Source organism: Pygoscelis adeliae, unplaced genomic scaffold, assembly GCF_000699105.1.
Source record: "Pygoscelis adeliae isolate BGI_AS28 unplaced genomic scaffold, ASM69910v1 Scaffold71, whole genome shotgun sequence".
NCBI lineage: Eukaryota > Metazoa > Chordata > Aves > Sphenisciformes > Spheniscidae > Pygoscelis > Pygoscelis adeliae.
The window spans coordinates 2,594,258-2,618,168 of NW_008824356.1; the positions used below are offsets into that span (position 1 = coordinate 2,594,258).

At 35.9% G+C, this 23,911-nt stretch overlaps 1 protein-coding gene across 1 annotated transcript in view; it reads right to left on the reverse strand.

The window, feature by feature from the left end:
• Positions 1 to 23,911, reverse strand: part of BAZ1A (bromodomain adjacent to zinc finger domain, 1A) — a 67,643-nt gene that overhangs the window by 17,632 nt on the left and 26,100 nt on the right. The window contains exons 4-19 of the mRNA XM_009319459.1: positions 22,415 to 22,516; positions 21,079 to 21,166; positions 19,087 to 19,221; positions 18,323 to 18,425; positions 15,478 to 15,644; positions 14,557 to 14,652; positions 12,538 to 12,676; positions 11,934 to 12,080; positions 8,859 to 8,954; positions 8,506 to 8,730; positions 7,695 to 7,860; positions 7,309 to 7,422; positions 5,994 to 6,118; positions 3,774 to 4,382; positions 759 to 922; positions 421 to 575 (exon numbers count right to left, since the gene is read on the reverse strand). Coding sequence (XP_009317734.1) covers positions 421 to 575; positions 759 to 922; positions 3,774 to 4,382; positions 5,994 to 6,118; positions 7,309 to 7,422; positions 7,695 to 7,860; positions 8,506 to 8,730; positions 8,859 to 8,954; positions 11,934 to 12,080; positions 12,538 to 12,676; positions 14,557 to 14,652; positions 15,478 to 15,644; positions 18,323 to 18,425; positions 19,087 to 19,221; positions 21,079 to 21,166; positions 22,415 to 22,516 — 2,631 coding nt within the window. The remainder of the gene's footprint in view (positions 1 to 420; positions 576 to 758; positions 923 to 3,773; positions 4,383 to 5,993; positions 6,119 to 7,308; positions 7,423 to 7,694; positions 7,861 to 8,505; positions 8,731 to 8,858; positions 8,955 to 11,933; positions 12,081 to 12,537; positions 12,677 to 14,556; positions 14,653 to 15,477; positions 15,645 to 18,322; positions 18,426 to 19,086; positions 19,222 to 21,078; positions 21,167 to 22,414; positions 22,517 to 23,911) is intronic.

The window sequence follows — 23,911 nt, forward strand, 5'->3', positions numbered from 1 at the left end:
TGTTCTCCCCCCCCCCCCCTTTTTTTTTTTTCCTTCTGGAAAACAGAACAGAAATTGCCAGATTAACTTTTCTCTGCATTTTAAATGATTTTAGAATGAATTTACATATTCCTTATTTCATAATTAATGTTCCCTTTGAGCAGTGTAATATCTGAATAGTAATAGTAGAAGCTGTAAAAATGGGTGTCTTAGTCTTACATAGTAATAGAACAGTGTCATTTAGAAGATAGAAACCAATGCAAAAATCTCACATTTTACAACTCAAATCTTGAAAAGTGGAATATTACAACAATATATTAAAAATCTTACAACTCAAATCTTCCAAAGAATTCGAGGGTAAAAACAATTTGAAGGTTAAGAAAACAGAGCACTGCTATAAAACTCACAGGGAAGAGCCATTATTTAAACCATAGCGCTTACCTGTCTTTCACAATAAACTTATCTTGATCATCAGTTTCCATTTCTTCAGATTCTTCATTCACAGTTTTAATTATACCATTTTCTTTGTTTTCATCATTCAGAAACTCATACCGCCCATGTTCTAAGGCTGCTCTCCAAGACTGTCTGTCTGTAACCTGAAGCAAACACACAAACTTGAAGCTTCTAAAGAATCAAAGGTCACAAACTTTTAGTGCCAATTACTGTCTACACTTAATTTAATTATGCTTTCAGTACAACCCATAGCATGCAAGAGTTCTCATTTAAGCTACAGACTCAACAGCACCACCGTGCTCCTAGGTATTCTACAATTCAAATACCTTAATAGCACCCAATGTTCCTTGGTAGATCCTGTCTTCAATGTCCAAAAGAAAGTCTCTAAGTCTCAGTTCAAGCTGCTTCTCTGCAGATACGTGAGATCCATCATGGGCATTCTGCATCCTTCCTCGCCCTGAAGAAGGCCTGATGTCACTTTGAAGTTTGTCTGCAAAAATACCAAGTAACCTCGTGTTAGTGGACTTCATTCCTTAAAGTAGCCACTGGTGGAAGAACAAAAGTAGTACAGGGCAGAACAAACTAAACACACAGGTTCAAAACTCCCTTCCTGTAGCGACAGTTGCCAACACCAACATCTCCAAGCCAACGAAGGCATGTGATCCAACCAAGCAGAGTATACTTTTAAGGGAAGACCTATAGATTAGCATCTGCTCAACCCAACACACAGGATGAGAAATTCTTGTCAATTTAGAAGTCATTCTTTTGTCTTAAAAATGCTTTTTAAAGTAATAGATAATCAACAACTCTTTGCTATAAGTGCAAGGAGATTAAAAGAAAACAACAAGATAGATAATAAAGTCACATTTCTAGTATTTTTCATATTTGATGGCCCTTACTTTACAGGAGAACTCCTCAGTTTTCTTTCCTGCATGGATCTTTATCATGGCAACATTTAAAACAAGCACATGCAACTGACAATCAAAAACTAACAGAACAAGATATACACCCTTTTTAAAAACCTAACTTTAAAACAAAACAAACAGATAAAGATAAGATGACACAGGCGCAGACTAGACTGACTGTGTCCTCTAATTAAAGGCAGGGAAAAAAAGGAACCAGACAGCAAGATAATTTATGAAAAAGAAGGGAAGAGCTGATGATGGGCTGTCAAGTAAAAACCTCTTAAGAGAACTGAAAATTCATTCAAAAGCTCAAAAGCCATAGGAAAGAGCTGAAAGTCTGCCCAGATCCTAAATTAGTGCTTGCAAATAGGTGGCAAACGTTTCTGTTCACAGGATTTACCTTAAATCCTACGAGTGCAGTGATGAGGAGGTATATGCAAGAACTTAGAGGTATTTAATCAAAAATTACCATAAAGCTGTTGTTATGGAAGTACAGGATGAATTTCTAAGATGCTTTCAATTGCAGAAACAATTCCCTGTAACTGAAAGTAACTATGCAAATATTCTCAAAACGTGTACTAGCATACTCTGATGTCTGGATGTGGGAAACATCCTTTTTGGTTTAAAAGAAAAAGAAGAAATGAAGTGTTTTTTCTTGAGCAGAACTGAAACAGCAGCAATTGGCTTGCAAATAATCGATGAGGAAAAGTTAACAGGTACTGGAATAAAATCAAGTAATAGCACATATCAATTTTATTTCCATGCTCTTTTGAGTGGGAATTGGAAAAGGGAGAAGGGCAGTCTACAGCGTAAGAGAATCACAGAGTAGTTCTCACTTGTCCTGCAAGTCATTTAAGTGAAGGCAATAGGGCAGCAGCTGGAGTCCACTGTAGTAAAGCACCTTCCAAAGTGAGCTATATGCAGCCACTTATCACTGCTTATCACGCAGAGGAGGTGGCATTGGTATTGGACCACTGCACTTGAATTTTCTTGATTACTTTTCTTCTTAAAGTGAAGTTCAAAGCTGCCTTTTTTTTTTTTTTAAATCAATGTTATTCTACAATTCTAACATAGAAAGGTAAGAAAAATCTATGATTGTGGAAATCAAGTTGCTTCAGAGCAGAAAGCAAGACACAAAATACAGATAAAGGTGCAGCAACCAGGAAAATCAGGAACCACACACATAAACATATCAGAAAATTATATTTTCTCACCAAAAAACGAACATAGCCATAAGGCCTCCAAATAAAGCTTAATTACTATGCAGAAACTCTGTCCTGTGCTAGCTTCCACCAAAAGAAATGGTAGATCAGTTATGGATTTAGTAGTATCTGACATGTTTGTGGCATGTCCTGGCATACACGCTCCAGTAAAACAGAACTCAGCTCTGCTCTGAATAATTCTCTCTTGCCCCAATACAGATACACCAAAATCCTCACAGTAATTTGGCATAATTCAAAACAAAATGCAATTTCTTAAACATTACCCTAGGGAGTTTCATTTTGGTAACATCCTCTACCCACGAACAAGCCAGCTGCAAGCTTGTGTACGCAGAATTTTATCAGTGATTGGAGCTAATGCCTTGCCAATAAATAGCAAAATACTTGGCTAGGAGAAAAGGGAAAAAACCCTAAATCCTAGGTCTAGGATGGTTCTAAGTACATTCCTACACTTTGAAACCCATAAAAGCAATACTGCTCTGCAGATGTCTCCTCCTCCTGTAACAAGCATCTGCCAAAAGAAGAAAAGGAAAAAAATAGAAAAGAATAATATCACAGAATCCACTGCACTGATGTTAAGCCACGTAACAACCAACACAGCTACACTATTTTTTCCTCCCAAAGGTTTTAGTATGACCCTGCAGTATGCTATCATTCCCTTGTTCACAATAGGCCAGTAAAGGCTTTTGAGTAATTTCATGCATTACAATGTTATGAAAGAACATGTCCTACTCAACAAATCAAGGTAATAGTAATTGCCTCCCTTTGCGATGTTTCTGTCTCTAGTGTCATGTCTTGTGTCTTTCATCATACTGGAAATGAGGACATCAGATGATCAATACTATGATTTACCTTTAGCAGATATTAATTTTTATTCCCCAGTTAATCTTTTCCCAAAGCTCAATTTACTTCCTGAAGATGTTTGCTTAAAAAGCCAATCCCATTTTACTAAGCAGTGAGATAACAGAAAAATTATTGGTTTTGCATAAAACACCAGAAAAACACCACAAAGATCCATCAGAAAAAAAAAAAGAGAAAAAAGAAAAGAGAAAAAAAAAGGGAAAAAACCAAACCTGTTTTCCATAGAGTGAAACAATGCTTAAGAATAATTCTTATTTCTTAGGAATTAAAATTAAATAAGAATTAGAAGTTTCTAGAATATTACATAGAAATTACAGCTGTAGAAGCAAATTAAGATCAGGAACTTTTCATTTACCTGGAATATGGAATTTTTCCACAGGAAAACTGCTTAGTTGTTCATATATTCTACTCTTCTCTTGTAAAAGAGTTTCTTTTAAGGCACTCTCCCTATGTCCTCGAGAATTGAGAGCCTCTAGGAGTTGGTCCAGTTGTTCCCGAGAATTGTAAAAGCACCAACGGTTTGGTTTATATACTGGCCTTGGCACCTCTACGACAACACTGGTGTGTGAATCTTGGTCAATATTGGAGGTAGATTCAGAGGATTTCAAAGACTCTCCAGTTTTACTGAATACCTGAGGTTCATTTGTGCAAGACTGTACACTATTCTGAAAGGAAGAGGTTCGAGGCAACAACATGTCTTCTGTGAGACCAGAATAGTCCTCTTCTATAAACAATCCAGGAACAGAGGGGAAAATCCAGTAGCGTCGGTACAGACGGTCACGACCTAATGGGGTGATATTTGTGCAGGCTGTTGCATTCTGAATCTTTTCTAACAGTTCCTTCTCTTTCTTTTGTTGCTCCTGTTTTAAAGCTTCTTCATCTTCAGCAGTAAGAGGTTCACTCTTTTCACAAGTGGTCTCTTCTTGTCTTGTAAATTCTTTATATTCATTTTGCCCTCTCCTTCCTAAAAGTTAAAGGAAGAAGAATGATAGCAATACACTTACAAATTTTTTCTTTACCCAAAAACCTCAAGTGAAGGGTGGGTTTTGGTTCTGTCCCCTTCTGATTATCTAAACTTACACTGTCAAGGACCATTCAGCTCAGTCAAGAAAAATACTAGTTTTATTAAAGAATTCAAGTGATTAACCCCCTTCCTTCAATAAAGAAGCAGCCATCTTTAGTGTACTTTCACTTTGTAGAAACTAGACCAAGTCTCATTTACTGACATTATCATTTTTAACACCATAAAAAAAGAACGAAAATTTTAAGAACTTAAAAGTATGTTATAAAAGTATCTTATCACGATAAAGTAAAATTCTAGCAATTTCATTATTGAATACAAACTATGTTTTGGACTTAATTTATCATACTCAAAATGATCAACTTAAATCCCCCAAAGACCTCAAGCAAAAGCAAAATCCCTATATAAGAGCTTTTATTGCAAACTCAGTTACATTACTTTATCTTTTTTTTTTTTAAATATATACACTACTATTTCCGCCCCCCCCCCCAACTTGTACCAGCTGAAAGTACTCCAGTTCACAGCTTAGCTTACCAAAGAATCAGGTCCTGATAATGATAAGATGTACTTTTCTAGATGACTAACACATGCAATGGTGAAAGACGCTGTCAGCACTCAATTTTTACTGCTTTCCAGCGCAACCTTCAGTTTCTCCAATTGTAGGAATGAAATAACACTTGTTTGCCCTCCAGGCACAATGTCTCAAACATGGGCATTTAGGAAATTCTGTTTAAGACCTCATTGTTTTGCCATCATAAAGCTGTAGTAAACATGCAAACCTGTATTACTGAACAACTCAGAATTTCTCTCCCAGGTACTGTTAGGAACTGTAGAAGTTTGCAACTTTAAGTCCACAATGATCCAGGACTTTCACTGGCACAGACACTAGCAGAAAGCCTTCACGGGAGAAAGATGCAGATGAGCTAGCAGCCCAAAGCCATCAACAGTTCATCCTCCTATGTTTAGTTAGAAAGAGCAGGCTGTGCCATTTACTGCACCACAGCTCCTACTAGCACACTGCTGAGGAAATTAAATCTGGCGATAAGTCTGGTTGCATTCTTGTATAGAAGGCGAGCTGCTTCATTAACAAAGGCAAACTAAACCCAAGCACTCAATATAGCATTTTATTTTAAAATACCTGTTGTTTTTGCAGCTTCCTAATAAAAAGAATCAAAACCACACCATACCCTATTAGATGAGACTCCTACAACTCTCCCTAAGTGTACTACTCATAACTGTAATGGTTTGTCAGGAAACAGCCTGTTTTTTTTTTTTTAAGACAAACAAGGAATCCAGACAGCAAGTATGGAACACAAGAAGAAACAGAAGTGTGAAAGAACGTACAGCTGACCGCTAGAACTACATCAGGCCAGCTCAATGCACTTAATAGCCCATTATGATCATGTTTGGGTTTTTGTCTTTTCCTTTAAAAATTTACAGGAAAGATTAGTACTTTATAGAAGTTTACTATAAAACCCAAGAATTTCCTAGGAGCATGCATACATGCGTGTGTGCATACGTGTACACAAATGAACAAATACATTATAGCGTTACCTCTTCCTCGTTTTTTGTTTGGTCCCAGCTCTTCTTCATCCTCTGTCACTGTGTCCATGTCTTGCTCTTTACGTTCAATTTCTTTGCTCTCTGTACTAGTATCAAGGTCTTCCCGTTCCTCCTCCCTGACACAATAAAATAAACAAAAGGTGACTGACCGACCATGTATTAAAAGCTGAATGGAATGAAAAAAAATACACAATAGAATATAGCATCTTCAACACAAACAGTATTTTACTCTCAGAAGTACTTAAGCTAGTAAAAGACCTAAAATGCTTTTTAAAAATAAACTTTAAGTGATAGACTATATTAAAACCCAGAAGAAACCCACTGAACTGTAAATGGAAAGTTCCGTATTAAAGACTAAAACCTGCTCTTTGGTATTCACTCTTTCATTTGAAGACCGTTATTATTATCAGATAATTTTTGGAGACATCTTCGTGTAGTTCTACTGACCCAAATTATTTTTTTCATGACTAAAAAAATACGTTTGCTCATCAAAATGTATACCGATTTATAAAATGCTTATTACACGTTTCCCTCATCTAGCAAATGCAATTAAAAGCCTACAGAACTACATACAACCATTACAGGATAACATTTTTTTTTTTTTTTCTCTCAATTACAGTTCAAAAACATAGCACAAATCTGTCTTTGGCCCATGCTCACCTTTTGTAAGCAGATTTATTTAACTAACTCCCTTCCTCAAGCAGGTAAAGATATAGTGTTGTATATACACTTTGCTTTTTTTTCTGGAATCATATACAGCTGCATGTGCATGAATCTTACCACCTGAAACCATACAGTTTTATTAATAGAACAAAAAACCTTGGTTTTATGGAAGTCACCTGGGATAGCACAGCATTTTTTTTAAAAAATGCTATTAAATTTGATTCATAAACTGATATGTGAGGTCAGTATTATCTAGCTCAGATCAGACCAATTCCTCAAATTAGAAAACAAACTAGAATGGTCTATTATGAAGATATTAATAGAAATTAAATCAATGCAAGATAAAAAGTAATGCAAAAAAACCAAATTAGATTTTGCAAGTTTCTCTTGTCACTAGGTAAAACTGTCAAGCTTTCAATATAATTATGAGTATAATAGAAGTTGATTTTAAAAATAAAATCACTTTAATAAATCAATTCTAGAACACTAGGAAGAAAAATAAAATCAACATTAAGGGCTATATACTTAAATTAAAATATCCCTTTGTATATGCTCAAGTCAATGAAAACTACATAGGTAAGGTCTGGCCACATAACTGAAAAGTGCTATATCATATGTATCACAGTAATACCATATATCATACCCAACAGATATTTCTACAGCAGGAGTCCTTTGCTCCTCTTCCTTCAGCTTTTCTTGTTTCTCTTTCATTTTTAACTCTTGTTCTTTTAACCTTTCTTCTTTCCTCTTACGTATCCTAATAGTAAGAAGAATATAGAAAACCAATTGCAATTAATCTAGTATGTGATCTGGCCACGTGTTTTTAGATGATGCTGTAGTATAAAAGAAAAAAGAACAGTAACATGGGAAAGCACAATGTTTAGCACAATAAAGTTTCACTGCTGTCTAGGGTCTCAAGAAACCAGCATAAAACACAAACACTACTATTGTTTCTCGCATGCCTTTTGCAACCGAGGAATTAATCTAATCTGTAGCAAGAAAATTTAGCTTTCTACATCCTAGTTTTACCTTGCTGCTGCTGCCTCTCGTTCTTTGCGATGCTGTTCTGCCTTTAATTCTCTGAACTCCTGTTTTGCCTGTCGTAACACATCAACGGAGTCCTCAATGAAATCTCGAGTGGAGACGAGAGTCAGAAGTTTCCCACAGAGGGCATGAAGGATCTTCATCTTTTCTCCTAATAAAATTCAGACCAATGTTTATATTTCATTGTACAACTGATAAATAAGCCTCACTCTTACATACTCCAGACCGAAGATTGGTACTCACTCAAAAAAAAGTGAACAGTCAAATATTTGTAGTGCACCAGCTGCACTTGCAAAGAGGCATTTCCTGAAATACCTGCTTTGCTCAGAGATGCGAGCCTTTATTTTTAATTTATTAACTTTTAGCACCGAAAGAAGAACTAAAATGCAATATTGTCTTCAAAATGGAGATAAAGGAACAGTGGATAGTAATTTTTTTCTCTATTTCCAAATAACAAACAAAAGACCCAAACCAGAACAGCAATAAAAAGCAGGGGCTGAATCAAACACTCAGATGCTTCTCCCAGAGAAAGCCCCTTCTGCAAGTAAAACTAACTTTTTAAATGGGATTTAAAAAAACCTACTCAGAAGTAATGAGACTGCCTAGCTCTGCAATCTCTGATCTGATGGGATCTGCTTATGGGGGCTGGGTGTTGGTCTAGGTGACCTCCAGAGGTCCTTTCCAACCTAAATTATTCTATGATACAGTAAATTTTGACCATTATTGATTTGAAGCAGTTATGAAACTGATCACTTGACGAGCAATCTAATCTCTAACATTTATTGTCTTTTATTACCTGGCAACAAATCATACACTGAGGTACTTGAAAGTTTCTTCAAGAGACCAGGATTACTTAATCTCAGCTCCATGCAAGCATCATCAGTAGCATCGAACCCTCCTCGTTTCTGGTAACGGTATTTTGCATTGGCTGATGTTACATCAGCGCCTGATGCTAGAATGTGAAGTCTGAGAATCTCAGAAAGAGTGCAGCTATCAAGATCCAAGTTTTTCAAATTGCAGCCTACAGTTGAGAAGAATGAACAGTTATTTTATATAGGCATTTAAATGTATATAAATATAAAAAATGTGCTTTAAAATACAGAGCAAAATAAGAACAGTAACAAAACAAGAAGTGAAACCCACACATACCCTGATGTAACTGGGGCCATGCAGCTGCCAAAGTTGCAACTGCAGACAGTGCAGATTTTGTGGGGTCTGCATCTTCATCCAAAGCCTCTGTTAAATCTTTAAGGAAATAAACACTTTATTCTATTGCAAATTAAAACTTGTACTGTGGAGGGGAGGAAAGCAAGCCGTTTTTTAAAAGTTGCAGACAAAGCAAAAAGAGGGCCGATATTTACAAAAGCATCAATGTAGTCAAAACTCAATTCAACATCCAAATTAAAATTTACATATCTTTAAATGCAACTAAAAATCTGACTAAAAGCTAGGGACATGCACCACATGCTATACGCTGCTCTCCCTATATATAAGCTGTTAAAGCAACCACAATGCACAAAACATGCACAATGGCAACATAAAAAGCAGCAAAAACAAATCCGTAAACACACTTGAAAGCAAAACCAAATAACAATGCAAGAACACCTGTATTTCATTCCCTCAAATGAACTGTTACTTCCTATCATCATTTTGTTTTTAGGAAAGACCATGCAAACCAATCACACATTTTAATACTGGTTATCACCATTCGCTGTATACTTTTAATCTGTAACTTAGATACAGCCTTACTCTTTTGCACAAATACAGTTACTAAGACGTTACAAAGAAACCGTATTTCACCACAACAAGCATCTCCACTTAATAAGGAGCATCACACATTAGCAAACTGACCAGGAAAGCAGGGCAGTGAGAGGGAGAAACAGCAAAATTCCTGTTTCTTAGACAAAAGTTTCCTTAGCACTTACAGGTATTTCTCCAGAGGGTTGGCAGAATTTTTTCAGCGTTGTATGCTGTTTCAACAATGTCACTTGATATTCAAGTCCAAATCATTAAGCAGTTACAAAGTCACCAAGTCAATAAAGAGCCACAAATCCAAACTAAGACTACATAAAAAGCAAATCCACAACAGTCTTGTATGATGATTGATGTTGTTTGAAAACTGTCACCCAGACATTGCAAAATTAACCTCTGCACCTCCCCTCTCGCTGTATCTGTATAACAGGGTTTGAGAAAGTACTGTACACACCAAAACCCCACACCCATGGTGTTTTCGGTTGCAGAAACACTGCCTGTACAGAATTTAAGTGAGCAAACATGCTGACTACTACTAGTTTGGTTAGTCAGGATTACAAAGCTGAGAACATGCAATTCTTTTATGGGAAAGAAGATGTCTAAACAAGAGTGACAAGAAATGGAAATTCAAAGGCAAGTAAAAGATAATAGATAAAGTGCCCTGCTCACAGCTCTGCTAAACTAGAAGCGAAACAGCAGATTTTTGCAATTGCCAGCCCCATACAGTCAAATTAAAATATGACAGTTACATTACATTTTTTCTGATCAGTCCTATGAATAATAAAGAATCTAATCAACTATTCTATGATTACCTGATAATGGAATCCTTGCTTATATTGCCCAAGCAATGCTTTCAGTAGTTAAAAGATAGTTTAATTGCTAAATTCAACAGTAATTAAAATACAGTCTAAATTTGTCAACACCATATCAAATCTGTAACTTTATTCAATTAATAAGAGCAGCCTCTATTGCTGAAGGTAGTGCCCATGTTTTACATAAAGACATTTTCTAGATTGGACATAAATCTTAAACATGAGAATATGCACAGTCTTCAAGGGAGGAATTAAAGGAACCTTCCTGTACCTCATGCATCTGTCTTACGGGGGAACCACAGTATTCACTTGACCTCAAACAGGGAGTGCTCTTATATTCCTATCTACCTCTAATGAAATAAAGACTAGCAGGAAGGGTCAAAGCTTCTCCTTTAACTGGTCAACAAATTTGGCAGTCCATAAACACAGGACATAGTGGACAACAGTGGTGTGGCAACAGTTGCCTTCCCTTTCCACCAAGCACTGCAGAAGGCAAAAGAATTGGGAAAAGTCTTAGGCCTCAGATTCAAAACACAGAAGGTACATGCAATAGTAACATCTTAAAATATTTTCAAGGCTCCCAGTCTGATGCTTCTTTCTACTTTCTCAGTTACACCAACACACTGTTTTGAGAGACCGTCACTAGATACTTGATGAGCATAATAAAGTAGCCAGATCAGTTCCCCAATCCACAGCAACGCTTCATAAATAGCTGAGCTGAAAAAAAATAAGGGAGAAGCACCTTGCAAGGGCATGAAAAACCGAAATTGTGCAAAGGGGATATAGAGAATACTTTAAGTTTGTGTTACTGACAAACCCTTTGCAAAGCACTCTGTGTAGCATCAGTAAGATCTTACGAGTAGAGCACTCTGCAGAATAAGGCTTAGAGCATTCACAGACCGTGGACCGATGCTTAGCTGCCTGAACACAGAACAGAAACAATCTACTAAGGATGAAGACACATATATAATGTCCCTGACCACATAAATTTGGAACAAAGCCTGCACTCCTTCTGATCAGTGGTTAGCGTATACCAAATGCCTCTGAAAACGTGGGCAACTTCAGCCTTAGAGTGAAGACCAAAGGCAGAGTGACTGTGAGATCCTTTACAGATCCTTTACAAGGAAAAAACACAGAGACATGGTAGTATCTAGGAGTTGTGGATGCATAGTTCTAAGTCTTGAAGGACAATGAATATTGAATTCTCCATCATAGTTGTGCTGGGGAGTTTCAGTTAATCTAGTTGGGTCCAGAATTTTTTTTTATAGCTACAGATAAAGACCTTTGAGAAGATTTAGGAAAACGTCTTGTTTCCTGACCCTCAGGAGAAACATCTAACAGTGCTTAAGGAAGAGGAGGAAGGCGAAGACAAGTTTCCCTCACCTCCAAAACGTAAGCAGTGCTGTTAAAAGCTTATTATGCTTTGCTGGATACAATCGTAGTAACAATGAGCTTGCTTTTTCTCTATTCCCCCCAGACCCCACCCTCCATGCCCAGTTTAAAGCTTTAATTTCAGATAAAAGAGAAAAAACAGGTCCATTTACATACAATATCCATGCATAATAAGACAAGGTTAAACAAAGGAATGCCATAAATCATGCAGTTTAAAGTTAATTCCAGTGGAATTTCAGTTTTTCAGCAGTAAAATTAAGGATCTGACCTTTGGTCTCAGCATCAGCTATTTGATCTTTGGCCACTTCCTCTTCCTCTTCGGCCATTGCCTGAAAGATGGCAGTCAGGAAGAAAAACAGCAATTCACATAGTGGGCCTTCAGTGTCATTTCCTACAAGAGCTTCCTCTAAAACTTCTGTGAATAAAGTTTAAGAAGCGTCACTTTTGCCGCAAAGTTGGAAAACGATTATGTACTGAAGAATGAAAACAGTTTTTTTTTCCCCCTTCAGGTATGATAATCAAGTTACTTTTCCATAATTTACTGCAAATATTCCTAAGGTGATGCTGTCAGAAAGAGTGCTGACAAAACATTATTTTCTTAATATATAACTGCAAGAATAAAGTACAAGTAGACATTTTAATAAGTAGATTAACAGCTTCTACATTGAAATTAATTTTGATTTTATAAACATTGCAGAAGTTGACTGTGAAGAGAAAACTGGATTGATATGCACGTGTAAGCACTGACATATTAAAGCTGCACAGAAGATTTTGTAGCACTGGTACTTGGGTGCACTTAAGATGTTTCGTTGTTTGGTAAGAGAAGGGACACCACAAAATTGGGGCACCTTGCCACATAAACGACAACTTGCCTAAAGTCACTCCTTCAGGAAATTCATCTTGAAGATCAAAAAGTTCCCCAAAAGCATATAAAAACTCCAAAACCATCAGAGCATCACCAAAGATCTCAGGAGGAAGTCTCGTCTTCACTGGCATTGGAACAGGAAGATCCTGCAATCCAAATGGGACAACTTAATATTGTATTTGGTTTCTGCAGAGTACACAAGTGATTAAAACCAACCAGTTCAAGACACATAATCAATTATCACAGTAACATCTGTGGTAGTACTAACTTTAAAAAACCAAAGAGCATGCAACTTGGATGTAAATCTTTTGATTGGACGTTTTTGATAAACTTTTGAGATAAAGTTTATTCATGTTCATTAAATTGAATGATTTTGTATCTTTGTTTAAAGGAACTCAAACCTACTACAAGTTAAGAACACTGGCTGTCATGATTTTTCCTTTAAACCTGTATTATTTCACAAGAGTTTTGAATTCAAGTTTGCTGGAACTGTCCAGACAAGCAAAAATAAACATATTCTTAAAAAGTTACTCATTGTTGCTTGCAAAGACAAGCAAACAAAAACCCAAGCACATTCACATAAAAACACACCCATCTAATACTAGGATATACAAGATCATGTCTAATGACTTGAGTGTTCTGGTATTTGGGTTTTTGCGTTGGTAAGGCAGTTATGATAGCTGAAGACATTTTAAAGGGAGCTGATGTAACAATGTAACAAGACCACTTAACAGAGACACCACCTCCAAATCACAGATGACAGCGTCTAACACTGCGTTTGACTTTCAAATTAATATCTTGATGTAACTCTTCAAGATTTGTCCTCACTTAATGTTTCTTAGCAGACAGAGTCAAACAATTTCCAGAAGGATGGCTCCTTTCCACAAAGGTGGTAGTTCACAAACATTAACAAGAAGAATGCCAAATACTATGCTTTCAGAAGAACACAGTAAGGTATTTCATACGTTTCCTGAGAAGGGAATTTTTTGAAAAGCAGTCTATGGGTGGACCTTTCTTCTTGCTTCCTCACCTAAACTCATCTTTATTCACATTCTTGTCAATTTTCACTGTAGTGATGATACTACTTTCCCATCCCTCCCTCCTTTTCCAATTGAAACACAGCAGCACTGTTTTGCACAGCTTCCTCTCGTTTTGACAATGCTCTTCCCTTTCTTCAGTTTCTTCTCCCTTTCTATACACAGCTAAGAGTTTTCACTATCATCTTCAAGGGCCTCTACAGCTATCCTTGCAAATATATTCAGTTCTCATATTCCTCCCAACCAGTGCTATCACTTCAATTCATTTAACACTCTCCTCTATTCCCACTTGTCCTCTTTGCGCTTCCGTTATGTTTCTCTGTGTATCTCAAATAAACCCCCATCCTTGTGCTTCTGACAATTTTGCCTCCTTTTGCTATCCCCTGCTAAAATTAATCATAATAAAGTGCACATAAATGTGTAACACTAGACAATCTTCCGTTACATACAGCCACACTATATTCTTGTTTAGAACATTAAGTTCTTTGGGAGGTAAATTCTTGTTACTTTCTATAGGTTTTCAGGATCATCCAGAAAGAAGCTCGTCAAGCAAGGATACTGCTAGAGTTTAAATCAAAAGAATACCAGAGGGAGTAACAAGCTAGTATCTTTTCTACTTTTTGCAGCCACAAATTTGGTTTCTTCATTACTCAAATCTTTTAAGTAACTCAGGTTTATTCTAGGTGAGCTCATGCTGTATATTTAACAGAAAAGTCAGGCATACTCAATACCCTCCCCTCAGTAGGATCAGCACTTTAAAAATACATCTGTTCCACATTAACACAGAGAACAGCCTGTAAAGTTTTTCTGGAGGGTGAAAATGCAGATGCAGACAATCCTATTAGCATCACCACTGGGAAATACTACACGACTGCAGGTGATTCACAATCCCTAGCATTCAGATCAGATCTAGATCTGCCTCTGCATTAGGCAATCTAGCTTGGGGACCCTGTAAAGTACGAGCTTGAGCTGTTCCAATTCAATCATACCTTAAGATCATCACACTCCATATCTTCTCTAGGCTTACTCCACTGCTTCAGGTATTCCACATATTTTCTTTTTTCTTCACGCAGCTTCTCTCTTTCCTGAAAAAGAGGGTCACAACTGTATATAAAATATGGTCAGATCACCCTATTAGAGTTTCTAGAACTGCACCACTTACTATTTCAATCACACTGAAAAATAAAACTAAAACATATTTAATTAGAATGAAATACTCTAATAATTTTTATTTTGTAGAAGATGATATTGGCAAAAATGTTTAGAAGCAAACTGTGGTGATACTTTGTTGGATTAGACATGGGGGTTTATTGGGTTTTTTTTGGTTTGGTTAGTTTTTATTTGGTTGGTTTTTTTTTAAATGGAAGTGGCTGAAAAAAAATTATCTAAAAATAAGAGTACTTATGAAAGTTGCCACAAAAAAAGACCATCGAAATAGATAGTGGATGTGGCTGTGGTAAAATATAGTGGAATAAATAATTTCTTCACATCCAAAGTGACAAAAAGTTATTTAGCAATTTCCATCCAAAGAGAAACCACAAGGAAACCCACAACCATTTAATATGCTGTGAATATGAAGCAGTACAGTGTCTTTAACACCTAAGTAGAAGACAACCACCAAATCAAATAGTCATGCATTATTGGCAAAAAAAACCCCAAAACCAAAACCATATTACTTCAGAAGTTCAAAGTGAACTTTTTGTGAACTAAAATTGTAATATAGAGAATGTTATCCAGAAATACAAATCCATAATCATATCGTATAACTGCCTATTCTTCTAAAGTGCATTTCTATGAACACAAAACAGTTAATGGAAAATAACTTGAAGCTGATAGCAACTAAGAAACAAGTGAACTAGAAAGCCATTATACTGTTCCTATATGAAATACATATACTGCTAATGCATTACTTTTTCCTTTTCTATTTTGAGTCTCTCTTTCTCTTCTTTCTTCTTCATCCTTTCTTCTTCCACAATCTTCTTCAGTTCTTCTCTCTTTTTTTCCTTATCTTCTTTCTCCTTTTTCTTAGCTTCTATAGCATTTGCCTTCTCTCGTTTTAATTTAGCTTTTTCAAAAGCTATAAAGGAAAAAACCAAACAAACCAAAGTTATTTTCTCTTTTATAAAATGTTAATTTTATTTAACTGTGCTAAATAGACTGATCTTTTTATAATTACCATATTGAAAAGACAGTTATGAAGACCAAATTGTTTCTATGCCAACCAGAAATTCAATCACTTGACAGCTCTTTAGAGAATCAGAATTTTAAGCCTAAGTAGTATACGTGTTTTACAAGGTTGTCATCACTGTAATAAAGTCAAATTTCTCTGTTTTTATGAGTATACAGAAGTTTAATACTTGTTTATTGGTTTCTATCAAGTGACATATAAAGATGAGAACTGATTCCAACTGCATGTAATTACAGCAACGTATTTAGTAATGCTTGCTTAATAAAAGCATGTCACAACTAGGTGTGGCATATAACTATGAAATATTTGTGACAGTAAAAACCTTTAAATAAGTGTTCTTTAAATATTTAATTATTACTGAATTACTGAAAAGTCAGTACATTTGAAACCTACTTAGTATTTCAGTGGTTTTTGTGCAAGTTTTACTTCTGTTATACAGTTTAATCTGAACTTTAATTGGTAATAAACATTACTGCCTGAGGAGATCCAGAGTTCTTTGTAGCTGTCTGCAGAAGAACAGCAGGATACAAATTGCCACTTTCTGTGGACAGACAATGTCTGTCAATCCACACACAGGCTAACAAATAAAAGGGTGTCAGGGGGTTTACCATTTTAATTGAATAAACAAGGAAGCTAGAAACACAAGTGAAGAAAATTAAAAAAGATCCTTACTTCTATTACTAAGTCCATGGCACTCAAAAAGAGATTTTGATTACATTTTCCTATAAAATTCTGAAAATGGGCTAGATAGCTACTACACATACCAGCAATGGCTCTCACCCAGCAAACAAAAACAGTGAAGCTGATGCCCCATAGTCTTTATATACTGAGAAGGTCGATTTTTCAAGGTACTTGATACTTTGCTACCTTTTCACATCATTTATAAAGTACTATAGCAGCTCTTTATAAGAGACTTCATGAATGTCAGTAATTGCCATTCCAATTAAACACTACAGGTAAAATGTTTAGATTAATTTTCAATTACATTAATATAGTATATTTGAAAGTGTACTTTTAAGCTTATTGTATGGATGGGATCATACTTTTCAAACAACCATTATAACATGTTGCTGGTTTCAAATTAAAGAACTGTATCTTTAAAAATAAAGTTTATAATCATGAGCCAACACTGGCACAAAAACGAACACACAGAACAAGTGTGACACCACACAGTATTTTTTTCATTATTATTATTACTTATCTGATGCATTCATCATCATTTTGTGTCCTCAATAAAGAACAGAAAGCATTTACAAAGTCTGAATATCAACATGCTGTGACAGCTTTCTAGTGAGGTTGCAGAAAATACAAAGAATAAATTTGGATCTCCATGTTATACAACATTTCAAGGCTGATTGCTCTTTCATTGTTTGAAACTATATGTTTCAAGGGCATTGGGTTTTGGGGTGCAACAGGATAACACAAAGATAAAATTAAGCCAGAATGTGTCTTAACTAGTCTTCTAGAAGCTGTAGTTAACGCCACACAAGAAAGGAAGCAGCTTTGATGTTGATCAGCTATTACCTTGTTCTGTGCTATCATTTCCAGCACATAAACAAATAGATGCTAGCTGTGCAAAAAAGTGGACACACAAGTTTAGTGGAGCCCATTAAACCCTAGTGTCTCCATCTCCTATGAAAAGGCCCTGAGCAGCCTGAGGCAACTTTGCAGTTATTATGTTAGACTAGATAATTTCCAGATATCCCTGCCACCCTAAAACATTCTGTGATAATGGAAAGAAGAGGTAGAAACCAGAAGTTCACTGAAATATTTCCACAGATGAAAGCCTTTCCTTAGGAAGGACATCAGTGCTTACAATCCAGAAGAACATCTCCTTGTCTGAGCTTTGTCTCAAGAAGACACACCAGTTTACCTAGTTAAACCCGTAAAAAAGGTATGTGGGTCCCCTTACTTCATCTGACATCAAGTTTAAATAGATCAGAAACAGGTCAAAACTAAGCCAAAATAATTCAATCAGTCCGAAATAAAAATCTCTTAAGTGATTTATGCTCTTTTCATTACAAAAATTTGTAAGCATACTGTAAGTAATCTTGCAGAACATTTAGACATACCTTAAATATCTAAGCACAGACATCTTCAGAAAAACTCAGATTTCCTTAAGGATTATTACAGGTTTAGGAAGCATTGCAGTTCTTTTAAATTTTGAGGTAGTTTGTCCATTTACGGATTCTCCTCATACAACAGATTGATTTGTGTTAAATGTTCATGTTTTGATATACCTTCAGCTGGTAAGATTTATACGTGACTTCAGAATCCAAACTTCTGCAAAAATTTATTTTGCTCTTTATTTATCTGAGATAGAAATCAACACAGCTGGACTGCAAGATTCCTACGTTTCCCCAGTTTAGAAAAATAAAAGTAAATAAATAATTCAGGAAACAATCATTCTAACCACTGAAAGGAGCACTTTGCAATAGTGCTGTGGCAGTGCACTCTTAATACATTTTCCCTTTGAAAGGTACAACCCCAAAAATACTCTAATTAAGGCCTGCTCTCAGACCTGCAAAAACTGGTTCTTCTAGTCATAGGACTAAACCTCAACTTACCCATGGCCTGCGTATCTTCTTTTTGCTTCTGGAACTTTGTCTTTTCCCTTGCTACTTTACTTTTGTTTCCTTGGGTATTTTGTTTAGCAGTAATCTCATCCTCCTGATAGAGAATTTGGAGGGGGAGTGGGAAAAAAAGAACATAATATCTACAGTGAAATGACCAGCAACAGATATTCCCAATTTTTCAACAGTTCTCTAAAACAAGAATAAAAACAGGCTGTAAGAGTTTCCCCACAAACATACTAAGTACTCAGAGATCCTGCCTAATAATTGGGGGTGGGGGCAGATCCAAACCTTTTTCTTCCAGCTTTCTTTTTTAAATAAAGTAGTTTAGAGCACTAAGCTTCACTGTGTTTAAATACAGGCAAGTGATGTAACTGTATCTGAGGGCAAGTGACATAATTGTATCTAAGAATACAAAGTAAAGTTTTTTAGCAAATTATTTATTAATAATTCTCAGAAGGGACAAGTACTCTATGCGCCTTCACAACACACTGAAAAGCTAGTTTCTTGGTGGGATCACAAAAATAAGAAAGATAAAAATAAGAAGATAACATATGAAGTATGGTCCCTTTTACCAGCTTAACTATAAAGCAATCTACTTTAGTAGCAATTATGTAATATATTCCAATTCATCCTCAAAGAAAAAAAGCATAACATCAACCTTGCATTCCAACTGTTCTGAAAGTTCAGAGAAAATGGAAGAACTTAAAGACTACACTGATGTATCTTCATCTGGAATTAAAAATGTTATTACTTACAAGACTAGTAGATGCCCTCTTTGGAGGTCTCCCTCGCCGTCTGCTTGCAGGACTGAAGATAAATGTGGGTGGGTCATCAGGAAAGAAGTAGGAGAAACTTTGTTCTGCTAGATTATATTTTGCAATTGATGTTGCCTTAGTAAGAAAGATGAAAGCAGATATTGGTTGTGAAATTCTTACCTTTTCATAAATATAAGCTAATTAATGAATCATTAATTCAGAAAAAAAGACAATAAAAATAACTAGATCCACAACTGGTTAGCTTAGGATAAGAGATAAAACTCAAATAATGTAACTGTAGAGTTAATCCACCAAGTGGATAATAATATGAGCAGCACACATTTGAAAATAGAATTTGGCTTCATTTGGTAAGATTTTATTTCTTTAGATGTCTTTTAGCAAACACAGCTGGACACAGCCTTCCTAGCAAGTTACTGAAATGTGTTGAGAATGACTTTTGACAGTGAAAGCTGGAAAATTAATTTACTGAAGAATCACATAATTCTCTATCATACTTAAACATTTCTGGAGAAGGAGAACGTTTATGACTTCTCTCATTTTGAATTGTCAAAGTTTCTTTTCAAGTCTGCTTTCCCAACCTGGTCACTTCAGGAAGCCTGCCCTTATCAATTGATACAGATGAGGATACAAAAGAGACACTCCAAATAGGACATGTTCACCTAACTGCTGAAATGCAAGGCAATCAGCAAGGGAACAAGGAGACACTCCACAAAAAGCCGGAACAAAGAGAAGATGACAAATGCACACATGTACAGAATATAACAATTTTCCTGAGGCACCACAAATCATCGCTAATAGATAACTAGACCCAGCACACTGTATCACATCAAGGACAACATGATCACTAACAAGCCCAAGGAAGGGAGTGGTTTATCCCTTTCAGCTCTATCTTCTTCTATTTCCATTTCTTTAATGGAGATGGACTTTAAAGTTACAAACTTATTTAGAAGTTAGTTGCCTTTGTTATTTTCTACAACTTTCAGAGGCAAACCTCTCATCGATGCTCTCATCTCAGAGCAGTTACACAGCTGTATGAGAATTCCTCTTAAACACACACACAAAACACAAGACGTAATAAGCAAACGTGCTACTTTCTAAAAACAAGGTGAAGATAAGGATTTCAGGGTCAAGGCTGCAATATGCAGTGAAAAAGTCTAGGATCTCCTGCAGCACAGCAAGACAAGGCAAGGGAAATTGCTGCTTATTTGGTAAGCGTGAGAAAAGCTGCTCAATTCCTTGAGCACAAGGAAACAAATTCTCAAAGTCATCCTGCACGGACTAAGATGGGAACTTTAGTCTGAACTTCTACTAAGTATCACCATATATCTCCACATAAGATGACGAAGATATGCATCTTAACATCTTCAACATCTAAGGCCTCATCAAAAGCTCATTCCAGCCACCTGAACTCTTCGGTACTCCTGTCTCACCGAAGAACTGGAGACTGAATTCAATCTACAATAAAATATTTTCCAGCTAAAAGCATTACAACAGAATAATATTAGCTTACTGTACCAAAACAGAAATAGTTAATTTTTATTTGACTTAGAAATACCAGCTGCATACCTTGAAGAATGAAAACAACCCATGTGTTAGACTAAGCAAAAATATATATTGTTTTACTATAACATTTTTCTAGGTAAAAGCTCCCATTTTATTTTGGGGACTTTTCTAAACTGGTAGCTAAAGAAGAAATTAGAGAATTAAGTTCTGCTCCACGTACAGAAAAACTACTATCTTGTTTACAAGCAAAAGTTAACAAAAACCTGTTTTTTTACAGAAAAAGTTGCAGTATTCATCCTTTTATTTTGGAAAAGTCAAATACTAACTCAATATATTATACTTACAAAAAGCTAAACTTGATGTATTTTAAAAAAGAAGCTCTGAGCAGCTAGCAGAGAAGAGGGGAAAAAAAAAAAAAGACTGAGTAGGGTCAATACTCTATCCCACAAATTATTCCTTCTTATTTACCTTAGTTTTAATGACTCCATCATGTGGTTCACAGTGTTGTTTCAGAAAAAGTTTAAGTCTATCACGAGAAAAGAAATGTTTCCTCCGGCTGTATTAGGAAAGAAAGGTAGTATTATCAAATAACATATTTAATTATTGTTTAAGTACAGCTGACAATATGTGCAAAACATGTAACATCATATGATTGACCTTTTTCTCATTTTCTTAATTATAAATTACACCCTTACTACTGCAACTAACAGTCGTTCTTTGCAACCCCAATTCAATATAAAATTTCCTTATGAACAAAACAAAACCCAAGTAATACTTAAACAGTTGTTTTATGCATCTGTAATTTTTGTTTTGAAGATCCTGGTATGTGCTTTTTTATACACACACACACAGAGACAAACTCCATAGCCTATTCATCCCTGCTAGACCCTCCAAACATTCCTTGCTATCACAGTAGCTTTTAAAATCCCCAAATAAAACCAAAGTCTGATTGTGTCAGAAGGGGGTGAAAACAAACACGCAAACAAGGACAGCAGGAAAGCAGCATTCGCATCTCTCAGACGGGGAGGTAAGGCACAGAAGTCTTGAGCCAACAAGTAAGAGGTGTGAATTCACACGTTGCTTGGTCAGGCTGTGGCACTCCTTGCTACAGGACAGTGTGCACTCTAAATGCTTCCTGGCATCCCAGAGAACCCGCAGTACTTCATGGGAAGGAGAAAACCAACTACACAGGAGTAGTTAACGAAAAAACTAATCTCGATTCATGCTGGAACTAAATGACTTGAAATCACTGAAAATTTTTTTCAAAGTATCCAGTTTATGAAGTTTTGAAGCACAATCTACTCTAAAAAAATGTTTTAACTAAATTCAAGACAAAATTGGGTTATTTAAGAAGCAAAGACTCTTTGCAGCTTTCTATTTTAAAGTAGTAAAGCAGTCTGATTGCCAATGTCTGCTCCAACATTTCAAACCAGCCACGCTACCACACAGAGAGAGCTCATAATGCCAATAGTTCATCAATATTATAGCACAGGGTTCTCAAACTTTTTTTCACCTACTCCATCAGTCACAGCAGTAAGGCACAGGCATCAGAAGCAACAGCAGGTCTCATCTGTGTGCCATCAAAAGCACAAAGACTTTTAAGGAGTTGGTATCTGTGTTAATACTAGTAAAGCTTGGAACCCTTGCTACAGAAAGCCTGTGAAACAGTATTTTGTTCCAGTGCCTCTAGTAGTTCTAACATATTATTCTAAAATGCCATTTTATATAAAAAACATCTTACAGTGACTTACACAACTCACACGGTTATAAAGTACAATTTTAACTTTCATATACTAATTTTTACCTTAGTTGAGATGCTTTAACAATAACAGCTTCATATAGTTCTTTTTTAATAGGTTGGACTTTGTATTTGAACAAAGAAGGGTCAATTATGGCTTTCTTCTCCCTAAAAAAATTAAAAGTTAACCACAATCACAAAACATCAGTCTTATATCATACACATTTAATATATTTATATGCATACACAATGGACCTCTTGAAAATACCCAGCCGTATTTTATACAGGCTGTAACTTCCACTGGTACCAAAGAGGACCTATTCACTTCTGCTAACTTCTCTTCCACTAGATTTAGATCTGCATCAAAGCCAGTTCCTGCAAGGAACAGGAAAAGGGATCAGGGATGTTGGTTTTCTTAGCAGGGAGATGGGACCTGAGAAGGGAAGGAAGAACAAAGAGGGAGACAAGTAATGATACATCCCTATCCCTCAGAAAATAGTCTCCTTAATATTCTCAGTACTCGTGATGGCAACAGGAAGGCAGGAAAAAGGAGAAAAATATGATGAGGAAGGCGTCCAAAAGACAGAGTTAAATAAAATTAATAAAAATAGCAGCCATAGAGCTACAGATCACATCTCAAAACGAATAAACAGGTACAATATTTTTCTGAAATACCCATTTAGAAAAAACACCCTCACCAACAACATTCTGAAAAATAACAGGAATCGTAAAGCAATGCATCTACGCTTTAAAATAAATGCTTAGAGTTACATGGTGTGTGTCCCGTCCCCTCCCCGAAGTGTACTTCCCTTTTACAGCTATCAGCTACAGAGAACTAGATTTTTTTCCCCCCAGAAAATATTTCTTCAGTTTTAACGTAACAGTAACTCTTTTCTTACACCTTTTCCTAGGAGAATAACCACCCAGGTCTGGCGTGCTACCAAAACAAAATTCACTCCTTTAAAAAACAAAAAGAGGGTTTTTGCCATAGACAATATACTTTAAATAGCCTGGTATATTTATGGACAGACTTCATGGACAGAGTTAAACTACTGAGATTTTCTTTAAATAATGTTGCATTTTGCTATTAAACAACAGAACTAACTTCTCCTAGGGTGGTAATTTGTAATCAAAAGTCGTATTGCTTTATCAGGAAGAATTCAACTGCCATCTTATTTCATCAGTAAGGGAAGGTGAAGAAGTTACGTGGATGAACTAGGAGATTTACAGCTATGCATTTCATCATCATTGTCAGTCTTTCTGGCATTTACAAAATGCTTGAAGGTGGAGTCTGTGACAAAACAAAATAAATCAATATACCACTTGCTATTCTTTACCCCTATGAAGAACACACACAAGATGTGGTGAACAGTACTTTGCAAGCTTGTTGAATGTGAAATTGGCTCCAATTCTTGTTTTTTCCCCTCACTAACTCTGAAATAGAAGTCTAAAGAAATGCAACATTCAGATGCTTAACAATAAATACATTAATTCATACAAATGAAGTGTAAAAGAAACAGTATTTATCCACAGTTAGTGTCATTTTAGATAAGAATAATTTGC